Source organism: Parus major, chromosome 2 (assembly GCF_001522545.3).
Source record: "Parus major isolate Abel chromosome 2, Parus_major1.1, whole genome shotgun sequence".
NCBI lineage: Eukaryota > Metazoa > Chordata > Aves > Passeriformes > Paridae > Parus > Parus major.
The window spans coordinates 79,793,000-79,806,280 of NC_031769.1; the positions used below are offsets into that span (position 1 = coordinate 79,793,000).

General features: G+C 39.9%; 1 protein-coding gene across 2 annotated transcripts in view; it reads left to right on the forward strand.

The window, feature by feature from the left end:
• The first annotated feature begins 9,404 nt into the window (after nucleotides 1–9,404).
• Nucleotides 9,405–13,281, forward strand: part of DAP (death associated protein) — a 61,184-nt gene continuing 57,307 nt past the window's right edge. Inside the window, exon 1 of one of the 2 annotated variants that reach the window (XM_019005303.2) lies at nucleotides 9,405–10,238. In XM_019005303.2, coding sequence (XP_018860848.1) covers nucleotides 9,652–10,238 — 587 coding nt within the window. In that variant the 5' untranslated portion in view covers nucleotides 9,405–9,651. The remainder of the gene's footprint in view (nucleotides 10,239–13,281) is intronic. The other variant, XM_015615024.2, reaches the window with a different exon arrangement.

Consider the following 13,281-nt stretch of genomic DNA (forward strand, 5'->3'; position numbering starts at 1 on the left):
AATCCAAGAAGATTATGTGAACAGAAGCAGACAAAACAACATGCATTTAACTAACATATGGGGCTGAGAAGAGCAAAGAAACAGGGCATTTCTTCCTGAACAACCTGTTGGTAAAGGGATTTTCATCAGGTGTTTGGAACAGTAGCAACATGGAGGACTGGCTTATCTTCTATAAAGACATTTGACAGAGGATCACATGGAGCTACTTTCATTGTTGCATTGGAAACAGCAGCAGAGCACAGAAAGGAGAGGCCAGAGGCAACAAGCATCACAGAAGCAGAGGCATGCCTATTAGTCTGTTTTGAAGGATGCACTTATATCTGCTATTGAATTTAAACAGCAATTAACTGATGGACAGGGGACAGTAGCATGAATATGACTTATGGCTGCTGCTAATGACAGCAGAAGTGCAGCTCAGTTTCAGTGCAGAGCACTGTCTTTTAGGGTTATAAACTCTCAAACTGTTGTGTTAGACACAGGTTTGGAAACCAAAATAAGTTTTACAAGCAGGATGATAAGGAGTAGATGATAAGGGCAAGGTAAAACACTAACCTTTGGACAGAAGGATGAGGGAGTTTGAGGAGGCAGAACTTCCCCAGGTAACCTGTGTAAACTTGAGGCTGTTTCAGGATGACCTTAAGAGACAGTTCTAGCAGATTTGTCCTTCAGTAGGAACCAAGAATACTGTAACAGCCAAGAATTTAAAATCAGTAGAATTGGAAAAAAAATGGCCAATAAAAATAATAAATGAGGTTTCTGAAAAGACTACTATGGGTCCCTTTAGTCCTATAGGACAGATATTGACAAAATAAGGTGATGAATTCAGAATGATCCATTCAGCCCATCTCTTACCCTTGCACAGTGTCCTTAAATGTTGGAGGTGACCAACATGTGCTTGCTGATACACATTTTCCCTGACCTGGAAGTATCAGACATTCTTCCCCATGGCCTTGTAACATGGCTTGCAAATTGTAATGCCAAATTGGTAGTTCAGCTATTACCAGACCCACATCATGATTCTAATTTTGCTGGGATTCAAGACCCAGGGACAGTATTTATTCAAGAAAGCAATGTCAGTGTGTTGCCTGGTGGCTAGTACTGTCTCTGGTAATTCGTCACAATGCAGTACAGGCAGTGAAATGGGAAGTGGAAAGCATCTTATTGTCCTCAAGTTTTAGCTGGAAAGAGATGGAAGAAAGAACAGTGCTACACAAAAATGTGGTGGCAGGGACTGACAAAGGATATAGAGAAGGTGAGGTACTTAATGCTCTTTTTGCCTCAGTTTTTACTGACGTTCTTCTCTCAGGTATGCCTGGAACTTAATAATGGTTAGTGCAACTGAAGCATTACTCATGGTAAAGGGTAACTAGCAAATCTAGGGATCACTTAAGCCAGCATATGAGACTTGATGGGGTGCATTCAATAGTGCTGGGACAGCTGTCATTGCAAGTTTTTTATCACTTTTGAAAGGACGTGGCAATCACAAATAGGTTTCTGAACACAGAAGAAAGTAAATTTCGCATCCCTCTTCAAGAGGGGCAAGAAGGAAGATCTGGAAAAAACAGGCCACTCAGCCTTGTATAGAGAAGTTGGGGAACAAATGTTCCTGGAAGCCAATAGGACTGCAGGGTTGACTGTTACACGTGCTAAAGAACTGCTACTAACACAGGCTCATTATTGGTCAGCACCTTTCAGTACCTGACAGGGTGACAATCTTTGGCACAAGCAGCCAGTCCTAAGACACCTCAGAGGTGGGACTTGGCTTCCTTCAGTCTGCACTCTGGTGGAATGACCTGGACCAACAGTTAAGCAGCCACACACCTGCTCGCTTCCCTTTCTCCCATTTACTGTGGGCAACAGAGTGGGAAATAGAGACAGCCTTGATGCTGTGCAAGCACTGCACAGCAACAGCCCAAACACTGTTAACACTGCTTTGTTCACAAATCCAAAACACAGGACCATAAGGGAAGTTATGATGACAATTACCCCCATCCCAGAGTGACACAGCACAAGCATGAAAAACATTCTAATGATATTTTGATAAATTCTTAACACAGGATAATTGATGAACATAAAACTAGACTTCTGTGGAAAGTATAAAAAAATGTAATACTAGCAACAACAAAAAAATAAAGAAAAATAAAGAAGAATTTAAATTATGTAGTCTGGACAGTGGGGAAAAAAAATGAAAACTCCTAAACAAACAGAATCTTTGTGCAACAAAAAAATAAAATATTACTACATACTTCAAAAACATCTTATAACCTTTAGCTCTCAGCCAGCAAGTACTTTGAATATATACTCATTAAAACTGACATAATTTTGGGGCACAACTGAAAAGCGAAACAGCCCTTCCACCATTTTTCAAATGCTGCAGCTTCCTATGGAGTGGTCATAAAACTTCCCAACCTTAAAGAATGCTGATAGTTTGCATTCTTTTCATGTAAGAAGAAAGAGGACTGGAGAGATAACAGGAGAAAAAAAGTGTTAGCCTTCTACCCTTGAGCTGTGATGAAATACCAGTCTACTTACATTTAATTGTGTTCAGTATATAACAAAGCATTCAGCGGAAAACATCAATAAGAATGTTGACACACTGAGACTCCTTCTAATAAGAGTGAAGAATTATAGTTGGAAATCTGGCATCTAGAATTCAACTGAAAAGGGATTTTTCTTTTTATCAATTAGTTCTCTCTGAAACATAAAGTAGTGTTTCTAAATGAAAATTATTGGGTAGATTTACAATTGAGGTATGTGTTCAGATCAGTTCAAAGATTGAAAAAATACTGTATTACTCTAGACAAAGACACATTTGGACTAAATGTACACCACAATATATAATTCCTTGTTGTATATTATTTAATGTTCTCTGGAAGGAACATAAATAAATAATTCAGAGTTAAAGATCAGAACTTTGCAATTGATATGTTTGCTGCAAAGTTAACAGAAATCTGAAACTGAGGCACTAAGGCACTTACAGGAGAAGAAGTGTCTTTTAGGATAGGTCTTGCTGTATCAGATGGATAATGCAGAGCCAGGTAAAGCTTATGACAGGTATTGGTGCTGTGGGAAGTTGAGTACCAACTTCGCTCCTGTGTCAGGAGTGGCTGTTTGTATCTAAGCTAAGAGGAACCACACTGTCAGGTACTGAAAGGTGCTGACCTATGATGAGGTTGTGCTAATGGCAGCTCCTGTAGCAGTCAAACCTGCAGTCTTAAGAAGTTATTTCCTACAAGCTAGCAGCAACTTATTCGTGTACATACAAAACTTCCCCTGAAGCCAACAAAGTTTCTGTGAAAGGTTAGAAAGAACCTGAAGATACTGAAATCAAGAAAGTTTGATGTTATTTACCATGGTATCTGACTTTAAATATGACACTAAGCAACCATCCATTCTGTACTGAGTGCTTACTGCAAGGCTTGCAGTTAGTCAGGTTCTCAGTTTCCATCACAACCAAAAAAACCCCATACTCTGATGTTAACTGTTTTCAGAAAAAAAAGGTAGAAAAAAACCCACCAGATTCAATGTGCTTGTAAACAGTAAGAATTTAAATCAGATTGACTTTTTCATTTTCACTTTTGAACTAACATTAATTCTTTCCTTTTTTGAAAAAGCACAGCTTGCACAGATCCAAATCCCTAAGATAAAATGGGATGAGAAAGAAAGGAACAGAGAAGTGGGAAAGACCCACTTGCCAAATGCAACATCTAATTCTCTTGAGCCTCATTTTGTATGAACACCAGTAACTCCCAGGAGCAATCACAGCCCCTACTCACACTGATCCTGAGGCTGTGATGGAAGTCCAAAGTTGCAAGAGGCTCTGCACATTTATCGCAAGTGGAAGGAAGCCTTGTTGTCTACAGAGCTAGAGGAACAAGACCCTCTAGCTGGGCAGCACTAACGTGCCCATTTTCTATCATGACAAAATACATTGTTTAGTAAGTCTCAGACTAATGAGACAATGGAGAGAGAATTGTGCCCCAAGAGGCCTGGCTTCTCTTTCATCTCTGCTACTAGCTTGGCTTTGGCAACTCAATTTTTTGTACTTCTGCTTACCCATTCTATGAGAGTGGAGAGTGAAAATTGTGGCCTTTATGCAGAATATTGGTCTCTTTGGATAAAAAAACCCCCAAAAGATGAAATTTACTTTCTCTGTTGAAACAGACATATCTCTTCCTATTTTCTTTCTATTTTTCTCTTCAACCTCTCTCTTTGTTCTGCCTCCTCCCCCATTTCCACCTTTCTTCCACTGAATCTATAAATTGCTTTGTTAATCTTCAATATCAGAATACTTCTGTGGTATTCTCAGAAATATATATGTGGTATATACTCACCATGAGTAGTGTTTTAAAGCAGAACTGCAGTGCACTGTATTGGAGGAAGAATTAATATTTTGCAAGCCAAAGCCTATGGAAACTCACAGACATTTATTCTCTTTATTCTCCCTTTAGTATATAGTGGTAAAGCCATTTATATATAATTTTATTTTCATATAATGAAAAGCAATAAATTTTTGCTTAATGTGAAGATGTATTGTGATAGCAGTTTCCATTTGGTTTTAAAGGCAGAATTCTCATGTGAACTCAATATAAATTTTTACTTCATCTGTATGGCAAACAGCAACCCATTCTTGAAATAAAAGAAACCTACAACAAATTACATGACTCTAACATGTACCATGTCTAAAATTTAACAGCTAAAATAATATTGTAGAGTGGGGAGGAGCAAATGTAATAAGCAGTCATTGTAGCTAAGATAGGTGTTAAATAACAGACTGCTTTTGTGAAAAAGGCATACAACAATTTCTTAATTTGCTACAAACCTCCTGAATTTGATTCATATCTCAGTAGTAATCCATCATACTGAGAAATTGCTTTTCATGCTGATTTAATATTTGATAAGAGCTCAGAAGTCTTATACTATATTGTCATGAAGTTCAGGGTGGCAATGTAACATTGCAACATTTCTCTCTTAAAACATCATCATTCTATCTTTCTTGTGAGATAGACAAGTAGTATACTTTTTATCAGAAATAGTTCCAAGGAAATCTAATAAAACACTAAGAAAAAAGAGCATCTGAGTCTTACAATTACATTGTGATTCAATTCAGAAACTTTTAACACTCAACAAATTTATGTTTGACCCAATGGGAACATTAGTCAAATTCTAAAGAAAAAAAAATATATATATGTGTGTGTGTGTCTGTGTGTGTGTGTGTGTGTGTGTGTTTTCCTGGAAAACTGAATTAGTAAATCAAGCAAGCAAATAATTTTGAGTTCCTTGTCAGAATAACAGTACAGTCAGAGTAACAACATGGAATTAATCAGATCATCAAGATAGAGAGAAACCAGCAAACACTGCAACCCAAATGACTTTAATGAGTCAATGCAATGACAATCGGTAAGGGAAGGGTAGAAAATAATTACTAAAGCAAATTATTCCTGGCCCCAAATTTATTTGCTTGTTCACTTACACAAACTGTTTTCCCAGGTCTGCACATTATAGTAAAATCACCTTTTTGGGTGGCAGCCCACACAATCTCTGAAAATTTCCTAACAAACCATAGTCCTAAACCCAGCACCCTTTTCTCATAGAAGTGGGCATAGAAGTGAGATAGAATTAAAATGACATTATTTGACTTTTGCTAAAAGCTTTACATATTTCCACATAAGTAAAAAAAGCAAGGAATTTTCCCAACTGACTGCACCAAAGCTCATTCTTTTAAGTAGTGGGTGGCAACATACAAATTAAGATCTGCAAACTCAGAAAGTCAAAGTGAAGGATCAAATCCCTAAGTAAACCCTTTGGTTTGTTTTATCATTTCTCAGAAATTATGGCACTCTAAAAATGACACAAACGATTAGAACTATGGTATAACAGATACCATTATGTTAGTAACTGGCAGAGGGGGAAAAAAAAAGTAAAATAATAAGAGAAAAAGTGAAAATAATTTCATTTACCCATGGTTTTTAATGTTTAAAAATAGAAAAATTGTAAAACATTGTTGAAATAAACAATCAAAATTTTAAAACAACTACCTGCTTTCACACAAAACTATCTTGGATGCATTATCAAAATCAGTTGGTAGTTTTCAATGACTTGATGCTTGTCTATAAATTGGGCAAAACCCTGTTCACTGAAAGAGTTTTGTCTACCCTGTAGCTGAACAGAGCAGATTATTGTACTTCCCAGAATTTACAGCATGCATGTACATATGTGTGGTGTAATTGACAGCAGAAGTCGAGTGGCAAAGCAGTTAGCTGCCTTTTAAATGGTGAGTGACCCTAGGCTGCACTATTATAATTTCCTGTGTACTTGAATGCAAAAATTGCTTTTCTTTGTCTGTCAGTATTTTCAGAAAGAACACAAAATTTTGCTGCAGGCTGCAAGTGAAAGCACCAAAACAATAGCCATCTGTTTAGTACTGGTGAGCATTTTCAAAACCGACAAAAATGGTGTCCTAATCATAGTTCAACAGACTGTTGATTGTTAAAAAAGACTGCTTACTGAACTCATTTTGGGCTATAAAGCACAAAAAAATAACAACCTGCTATTACCGTCAGAAGTGCTGTGAATGTCCAACTGCCACTAAAAATAGCTGCTATATCCATGCTTTTGCATACTTTCCTAACAATTCTCTTCAGGTTGTTTTTTTAACTTAGGCTTTGGGATTTGTAAAGGGCTTTTTCCTATTTTTGGTTGGCATTTTTTGGCCTGCATCATCACCACAAAAGACATAGCTTCTTTCTGCTTGCTATTTTAGTTAATTTTAGTTAATAGTAGTAGCTGGAAAGTTCTCTTACTTGGTTGTGCTGGATAGTATCACAGAGACTTAAGAAGCCTATTACCAGCTCTTACCCATGAACTGAAGAGGTGTGTTGTAGAATCCTCCACAAAAATACTCACATTCTAAAACATCCAGCAGTCTTCAAAACATGTTAAAACAAAATTCCTAAACAACATGTTTTATTTACTCTTTCCTCAGTGTGCTACTACATCTCAGTGCCCTGTGATGCTGTCATTCACTCGTTTTCCAGTAGGAACTTGCCTTTGCTACAATCTCTGGGGGAAAGTGTGTCAGCACCAGGCGTGGCAGAATTGGCAAAGAAGTGTCTCCACGGCCAACTTTTTGTAAAAACCCTGCTTGTTTTCCAATGAAGTTTCCCACTGTTGCTGCCATTTGTGTGTACTGGTACAAAAAACAAGTCTACTGGAAATGACTAAGTGGCTGAAAAATCCTGGCATTTTACTGCCTGTCATTAAGAATGTGTATTTCTTGTACATTGGCATAATTGAGCAGGACATTGTTTAGCCTGGGGAAAAGGAGGCTCGGGGCAGACCTTATTGCTCTCTACAAGTACCTATGAAAGAAGGCTGTAGCCAGGTGGGTGCCAGTCTCTTCTCCCAGGTAACAAGTAACAGGATGAGAGGAAATGGCCTCAATTTCTGCCAGGAGGGGTTTACACTGGATATTAGGAAAAATGTCTTCATGAAAGGGGTTGTAAAGGATTGGAACAGATTGCCCAGGGCGAACTGCTAAACCATGGCCTCAAGTTCCATATCCACACGTTTTTGAACATTTCAATGGGAAGTGCTAAGTTGATGGGTGGACTTGATGATCTTAAGGGTCTTCCATCCTTAATGATTCTTTGATGCTGTGATTGTTACTAATATGATAGTATTCCACTAGCTGGAAAAATGCATGTTGCCTTACAGTTGCCAAAGAAACCATCACACTGTTTCACAAAACTGAAATACCACTTAAAAATTTTATGGCATCTTCTCATTTAGGTGCTTAATTCTACAAATCTCTATTTATTTACTTATGTATTTATTTTAATTTAGGATACTTTTGCTTTTCTTGCAACAATTTAAAAACAATATCTTGTTTTTAACAAGATATCTTGAAATAGATTTTTTATATATTTTGATATATATGTCAGATATATTTTATATAGTTTGATATATATTTATATATTTATGATATTTTAAAAAAATATCTTGAAAATTAAATTCCATCCTATGGTATCATACTGACACCTGTATAATTCTTCTGCAAGCATAGAAATTTAGCATTGGCACAGGCACCTGTCTCTTGAGGAAAGCAGTAATTATGTCCACTGACAACCATAGAGAGGTCAGTCTGTGAAGCTCCAGACCATGGAAAGCAGTGAAGATCCTTCCCTCTCTCTCCCAGAAGCCTGATGCTGCATGCTTGCTCTTGCCTGACCTACCTTCAGTCCTCTCTCCCTTCTCCCTGGGGTCCTCATCCTCATCTCACACAACCAGTTCTGGCTCCTACTTCAATGTTTGAGGAATTTCTTTCCTTCCGTCATGGTATCTGCCTGTTTCACAATTCTCATGTTACCTCTCCACCACTTCTCAACTTTTTGACCTTGTCTCCTGGTCCAGTAAGGCCAAGTGCTCCTGTTCCTCATTTTTTCTGTTTCAATCTGCCATCCCCTCTTCCAGTTCTTGCTCCTTCTGCACGAGTATGGTTAGCCTTGAGATTCCAGCTTCCAAACCCAATGCACAGCTGCACTTTCAGGAAATTTCAGCCCTGTGTCTCTGAGAACTACTCAGGGCGGATGTTGTATTTTAGCTGCAAAGCCACATCAAGCCTTCATACATATACTTGTGTTAATGGCGACATGTGAATTCTCATAACCTAAAGAAATGTTGCTGGCTGTTCAGCGAGAACAGCCAAAGCACATCTTTGAGGGAATACATCCTCTCAGTGCATCTTCATGTACTAAAATTTTGTGCTTAAATAGGAAATTATTAAATTAAACTGCTTCTTAGAGAAAAATCATTAACTTTCAGGTTAATGTCATATAGCAGATTTTCTTTAATTTCATTTCTATAACAGCTGGTTTAGATTAAACCTACAACAGCAAAAATTTTTATCAGCTTTGGTAACCAGCACAAGGAAATCCAAAACAAACAAACCCGGAAAAACCAAGAAAAAGTGAAAATGTAATATTTTAATTCAAATTTGAAGGACAGTAGACCAAAAAGCATTAAAATCTCATAATACTACTCCAGAAAAAAATTGTAATCTGAATAGACTTTGACAAAGACTAAAAAGGGAATTGGAGTAATTTGTGTTAGGCTACACAGGTGACAGAGCTGAAAATACAATCTGAGACTCAAATGTGCTGCATGTGTAAGAAATTTAAATGATCCAGCAGCAAAATGTAAGAATTTAATTACAATATTTTTACAACATTTGTTCATTCAAGTTGTTAAGGATACCATAAAATGATTATATTTTGGATTGTTGCAAAAAAAAACCCAAAAACACCATACATATTTTTGCAATGGTAATATAGTTGTTACATAGAGTGATAGCAAATAAACAAAACATTATTACATTAATTTCCCTATAAAAAACGTGATGAAATATTTCTATACCACTTTGGAGGCAGGGACAGTCAACTTTCAGATATCATACACTCATCTTTTGGGATACTTGCTTTCTTATTTCAAACTGTAAAAGAAAGCCAGAATGGCCTGCATGGCTTACACTTTGCTGATAATGTAATTCATTCAGGTATTATGCTCTGTGCCTTTCCACATGACTTGGAAAAGTTAACTCAAGTCTTTGAAAAAACGATGTGAATCAGCTCTGTGATTTCAAACAGCAAGGAAATGAGGTTTGAAGCAAAGGTAAAGTGGGCACTTATTGCCCCCACTTATCAACAGAGTCTCCAGCACAATTCCAAAACACGGTCCATACCTATCCATACCATAGCTATCGCGAAGAAAATTAACTCTACCCCAGCCAAAAACTGCACAGCTCTTTATGCCGCTTCACACATCCGCGGTTTGACAGAACACAAAAAAGCGCAAGGCGCGGACTGCCAATTAGTCGCCAATTACAAGTACTATTTGAAGTGCACACGCAGAGGATTCAAGACCACGTTGTTAACTACCGCGCCGTTTCCCCTCAGCAAACAAAACAAACAGGGCGGCTCAGCCGGCAGGAGCTGCCGACTCAGCCCTCACAGCACAGGACAGCCAGTCTCCTGTGGGCGCCACGTCCCCGCCCGCCCGCCCGGGGCAGGGCCTGGCGCCCAGCGTGGCACCGCCCTCCCGGCGGCCACGTTGACAGGGCGGACGTGGGCCGTGTTGGGGTGCGGGTACCCGGTGCGGGAGCCCGGTGCCGCTGCCACAGTAAAAAATGTCTTCGCCTCCCAAAGAGAAAGCAGAGACGCGGGCCGGACACCCTCCTGCTGGTACGGCCGCCGGTTCCCGTCTCTCCGCTCTTTCTCTTGTCACGCCGAGGGACGGGACGGGACGGGGGAGGCCGGGGCGGCCGCGGGCTGGCGGGGCCGGGCGCCGGTTCCCCGCCAAGTCCCCTTCTGTGTGCGCCGGGACTGAGGAGGGCGAGGGCGGCCTCGGATAGGTCCTGCTGCTGCCGGAGATGCGAGCCTGGGGGTGTAAGCCCTGGTAGGTTCGAGCCCCCGGGGATGTGAGCCCCGGCGGGTTTCCTCACTGTCCTCAGCTCGGGCGCGGTGTAGCGCTGTGACCGCGGGAGATGCGCTGGGATCCCCACCTGAGCACTGGGTCCCGCGGCGCTCCTTGCCCTCCGGCAGCCTCTCCCGGTGACGGGGCGACGCTCCCTGCCCTGCCTCTCCCTGAGGAGAGCTCTGGTTGTGGCCAAACTCTCTTCGGGTGTGTGCAGTTAGGCATCTATCTCCAGGCTCCAACCCGGCAAGCAGAGAGAGTTGTCTTCCCCGGTATCCCGCCCTCGAAAGGCGGCGGAGGCCTCCGGTATCCCGCCTGGGGCTGGTGGTGGTGGGAATGGGAGCAGAGCGGTCTCGGCCCCACGCAGCCCGCATTCCAGCAGAGTGTACACCGAGTCTGAACAGACACTGCAAACCAGGAATGCTCTGTGCATCCATTTTGCTTGTGGGCGTCCCGATGTGAGTGCCAGAGTAGCCCGCGCACTCTTGGCTGCGATTCTGGAGCCTGACAGGGTAGGAAACAGGTAAAGCTGCTTGAGGAGTGCCCCGCCAAGGAGCTCCATCGCCTTCCGTCCTGCTGCTGTGTGCGAGTGTGCCGTCAGGGTGGGAGCTGAGTCACCTCCAGAAGGACACTAATCTGCCAGGGTCCATAGGTGGTAGCTCCTCTCTGTACTCAGGTGGGGTTCAGTTCCTCGCAGTATCAAAGTTGTGCTCCTTCACCTACTGTTGGTTTTGCTTCTTACAGTTTTCTTAAAGAAGGGAGCTTTGGTCCCTGCATCAGCAGTTCCATGTATGTTGTTTAATGTTTCCCTGTTGAGTAGTTGGTGGGCTTTTTTTTTTTGACGTGTTTCAGTAAAAAGGTGTCTAATTTTATATTCAGATCAATTTATGAGATTTAAAGCTAAATTTATAAACAGCTGTTGAACCATAATCGAATTCTGTGTTCTTTATAGTGAGGACCTGAAATTCCTCTAGGTAGAAGTGAGAAATGATGGCTTTGCTTTGCATGGCAGATGCAGTTCAGCAGTGCATGTTAAGTTAGTCGCTTCCTTGGCTGAGCAGTCATTCCAGTCCTGCAGCCTCCCTTGTAAAAGTATTAGCTCTTACCTGGCTTCTTGCTGAGCTACTTCAGGGAGCAAAACAAAGCATAATTTTCCAATGTTGATAGCTTTTGTTGCCCTAGCTCTTTGAGCTGGCTTGTCTTGAGGTATACATCATCTTCAGAGTGGAGGGATCATTAAGATCTTATATTGATTTAGCTCTGTCTTCAGCTACACCATTGGTGAAACGAATATGCTTTGTAATTGTATTTTCTGATGTTGTTCCATGTTTGAGAGATTTGCTTCAAACTTTGTCTTTTGAAACTGGTGAAAATTTTTAAAAGACCTGAAGTGAGCTTCTCTAGACCACATGAGAAACTAGAAATGTACTGTGTAAAAGCTCAAGTGGAGTACAGTACAGGTTTCCTTTGCTGTCAGAATATTTCAGTTTGAATTTTTTTCTTTGTATGGGCCCACAAATGAAGTGAATAACTCCCTTCAACTACATGCTTCAAATATGTTTGAGATCATTGGCATCCCTGTTTTGTTTTTTTTTTTTTCTATTTTTTTGTGAACATGCACACAAAATTTGTCTTTAGAAGGAGGGTAACCTCTGAGCCTGTCTTTGAGGTCAGAAAAAACTAATGCTTTACCATATCTTCAGGTTGCTTCAGGAAGAAGATTTTTCTAAGTTGTTTGCCCTTTGGTCTTTTAAAGCCTGGAAAATCCACAAGAACTGTTATGACTAGCAAAAGTATATATTTACTCTAATATCTGAAGATAGGTGTTAATCCTCTATCTCAAGCTTGTTTAGGTTCCTGAATATTATAATAATGCAATAGATCAGTCTGCAAACAAGTTTTAATAAAATGAAAGTAAGATATTCTTTAAAAAAATTAATACAGATCATAAATAACAAGGCAAATTTCTACCAAAGAAAAGGTGTAACTAGGGAATCTCTTGATAAATGGCTTAAATGCCCAGGTTTTGCTGCATACAGTTCTGTAAAGAGCACTACTTATAATTAGAGATGTGTCTTACCCTACTGAGTGTGTTGGACGTGTAAGTTATGAAGGATTTGGGTCATCAAATTAAAAGCAAAATTGACAAATCTCTTGTTTTTCAAGTGCACTGTTGGTCCTTGCTTACTGACTGCACTGCATTCCTCTCTGCACTGGTCTTTCACATAGGGGGAAAAGAAAGGGCACTTGAAAAGACAGAGGGTAATGAAATGCAAAGAAACCTCAAGACCTCGGTGCAGGAAGTGACTTTGAACTCCTCTGAAATTTAAGAGGACCTTAACTTAATCTTTATTAAATATCCGCCTGTCAGTGAGATCAAGTATGCCCATAATATGCTGAGTAGGTTTGTACATTTCCTCTGAAGAGATCTGTGTAATTATGCTTTAGCTGTTCATCTAGTACATATTTGGAGGGATAAAGGAAGGTGATTGTCTTAATAGTGTATTTATGAAGTTTTATGATAGGTTTGTGAAAATAGTTATGTGGCTTTTCATACATTAAAAAAAATATATCTCTGAGCCAAGATTTCTGTGAAATGAAGGCATATAAGAACTGCTCTTCTTATTTTGTTGAACACAAATGTATGCTCCCTTAATCTTGTACAATGGCAAATTTTGTGTTTGCCTTTTCATACATTTTATCATTGTAATGGAACCTGTTGTTACACAGTACATAAGAAATATTTTTTTTGTGTTAATATTGAATACATACTCAAAAAAAGGAAAGCTGCTAAGACTCTTAGTTGTACTC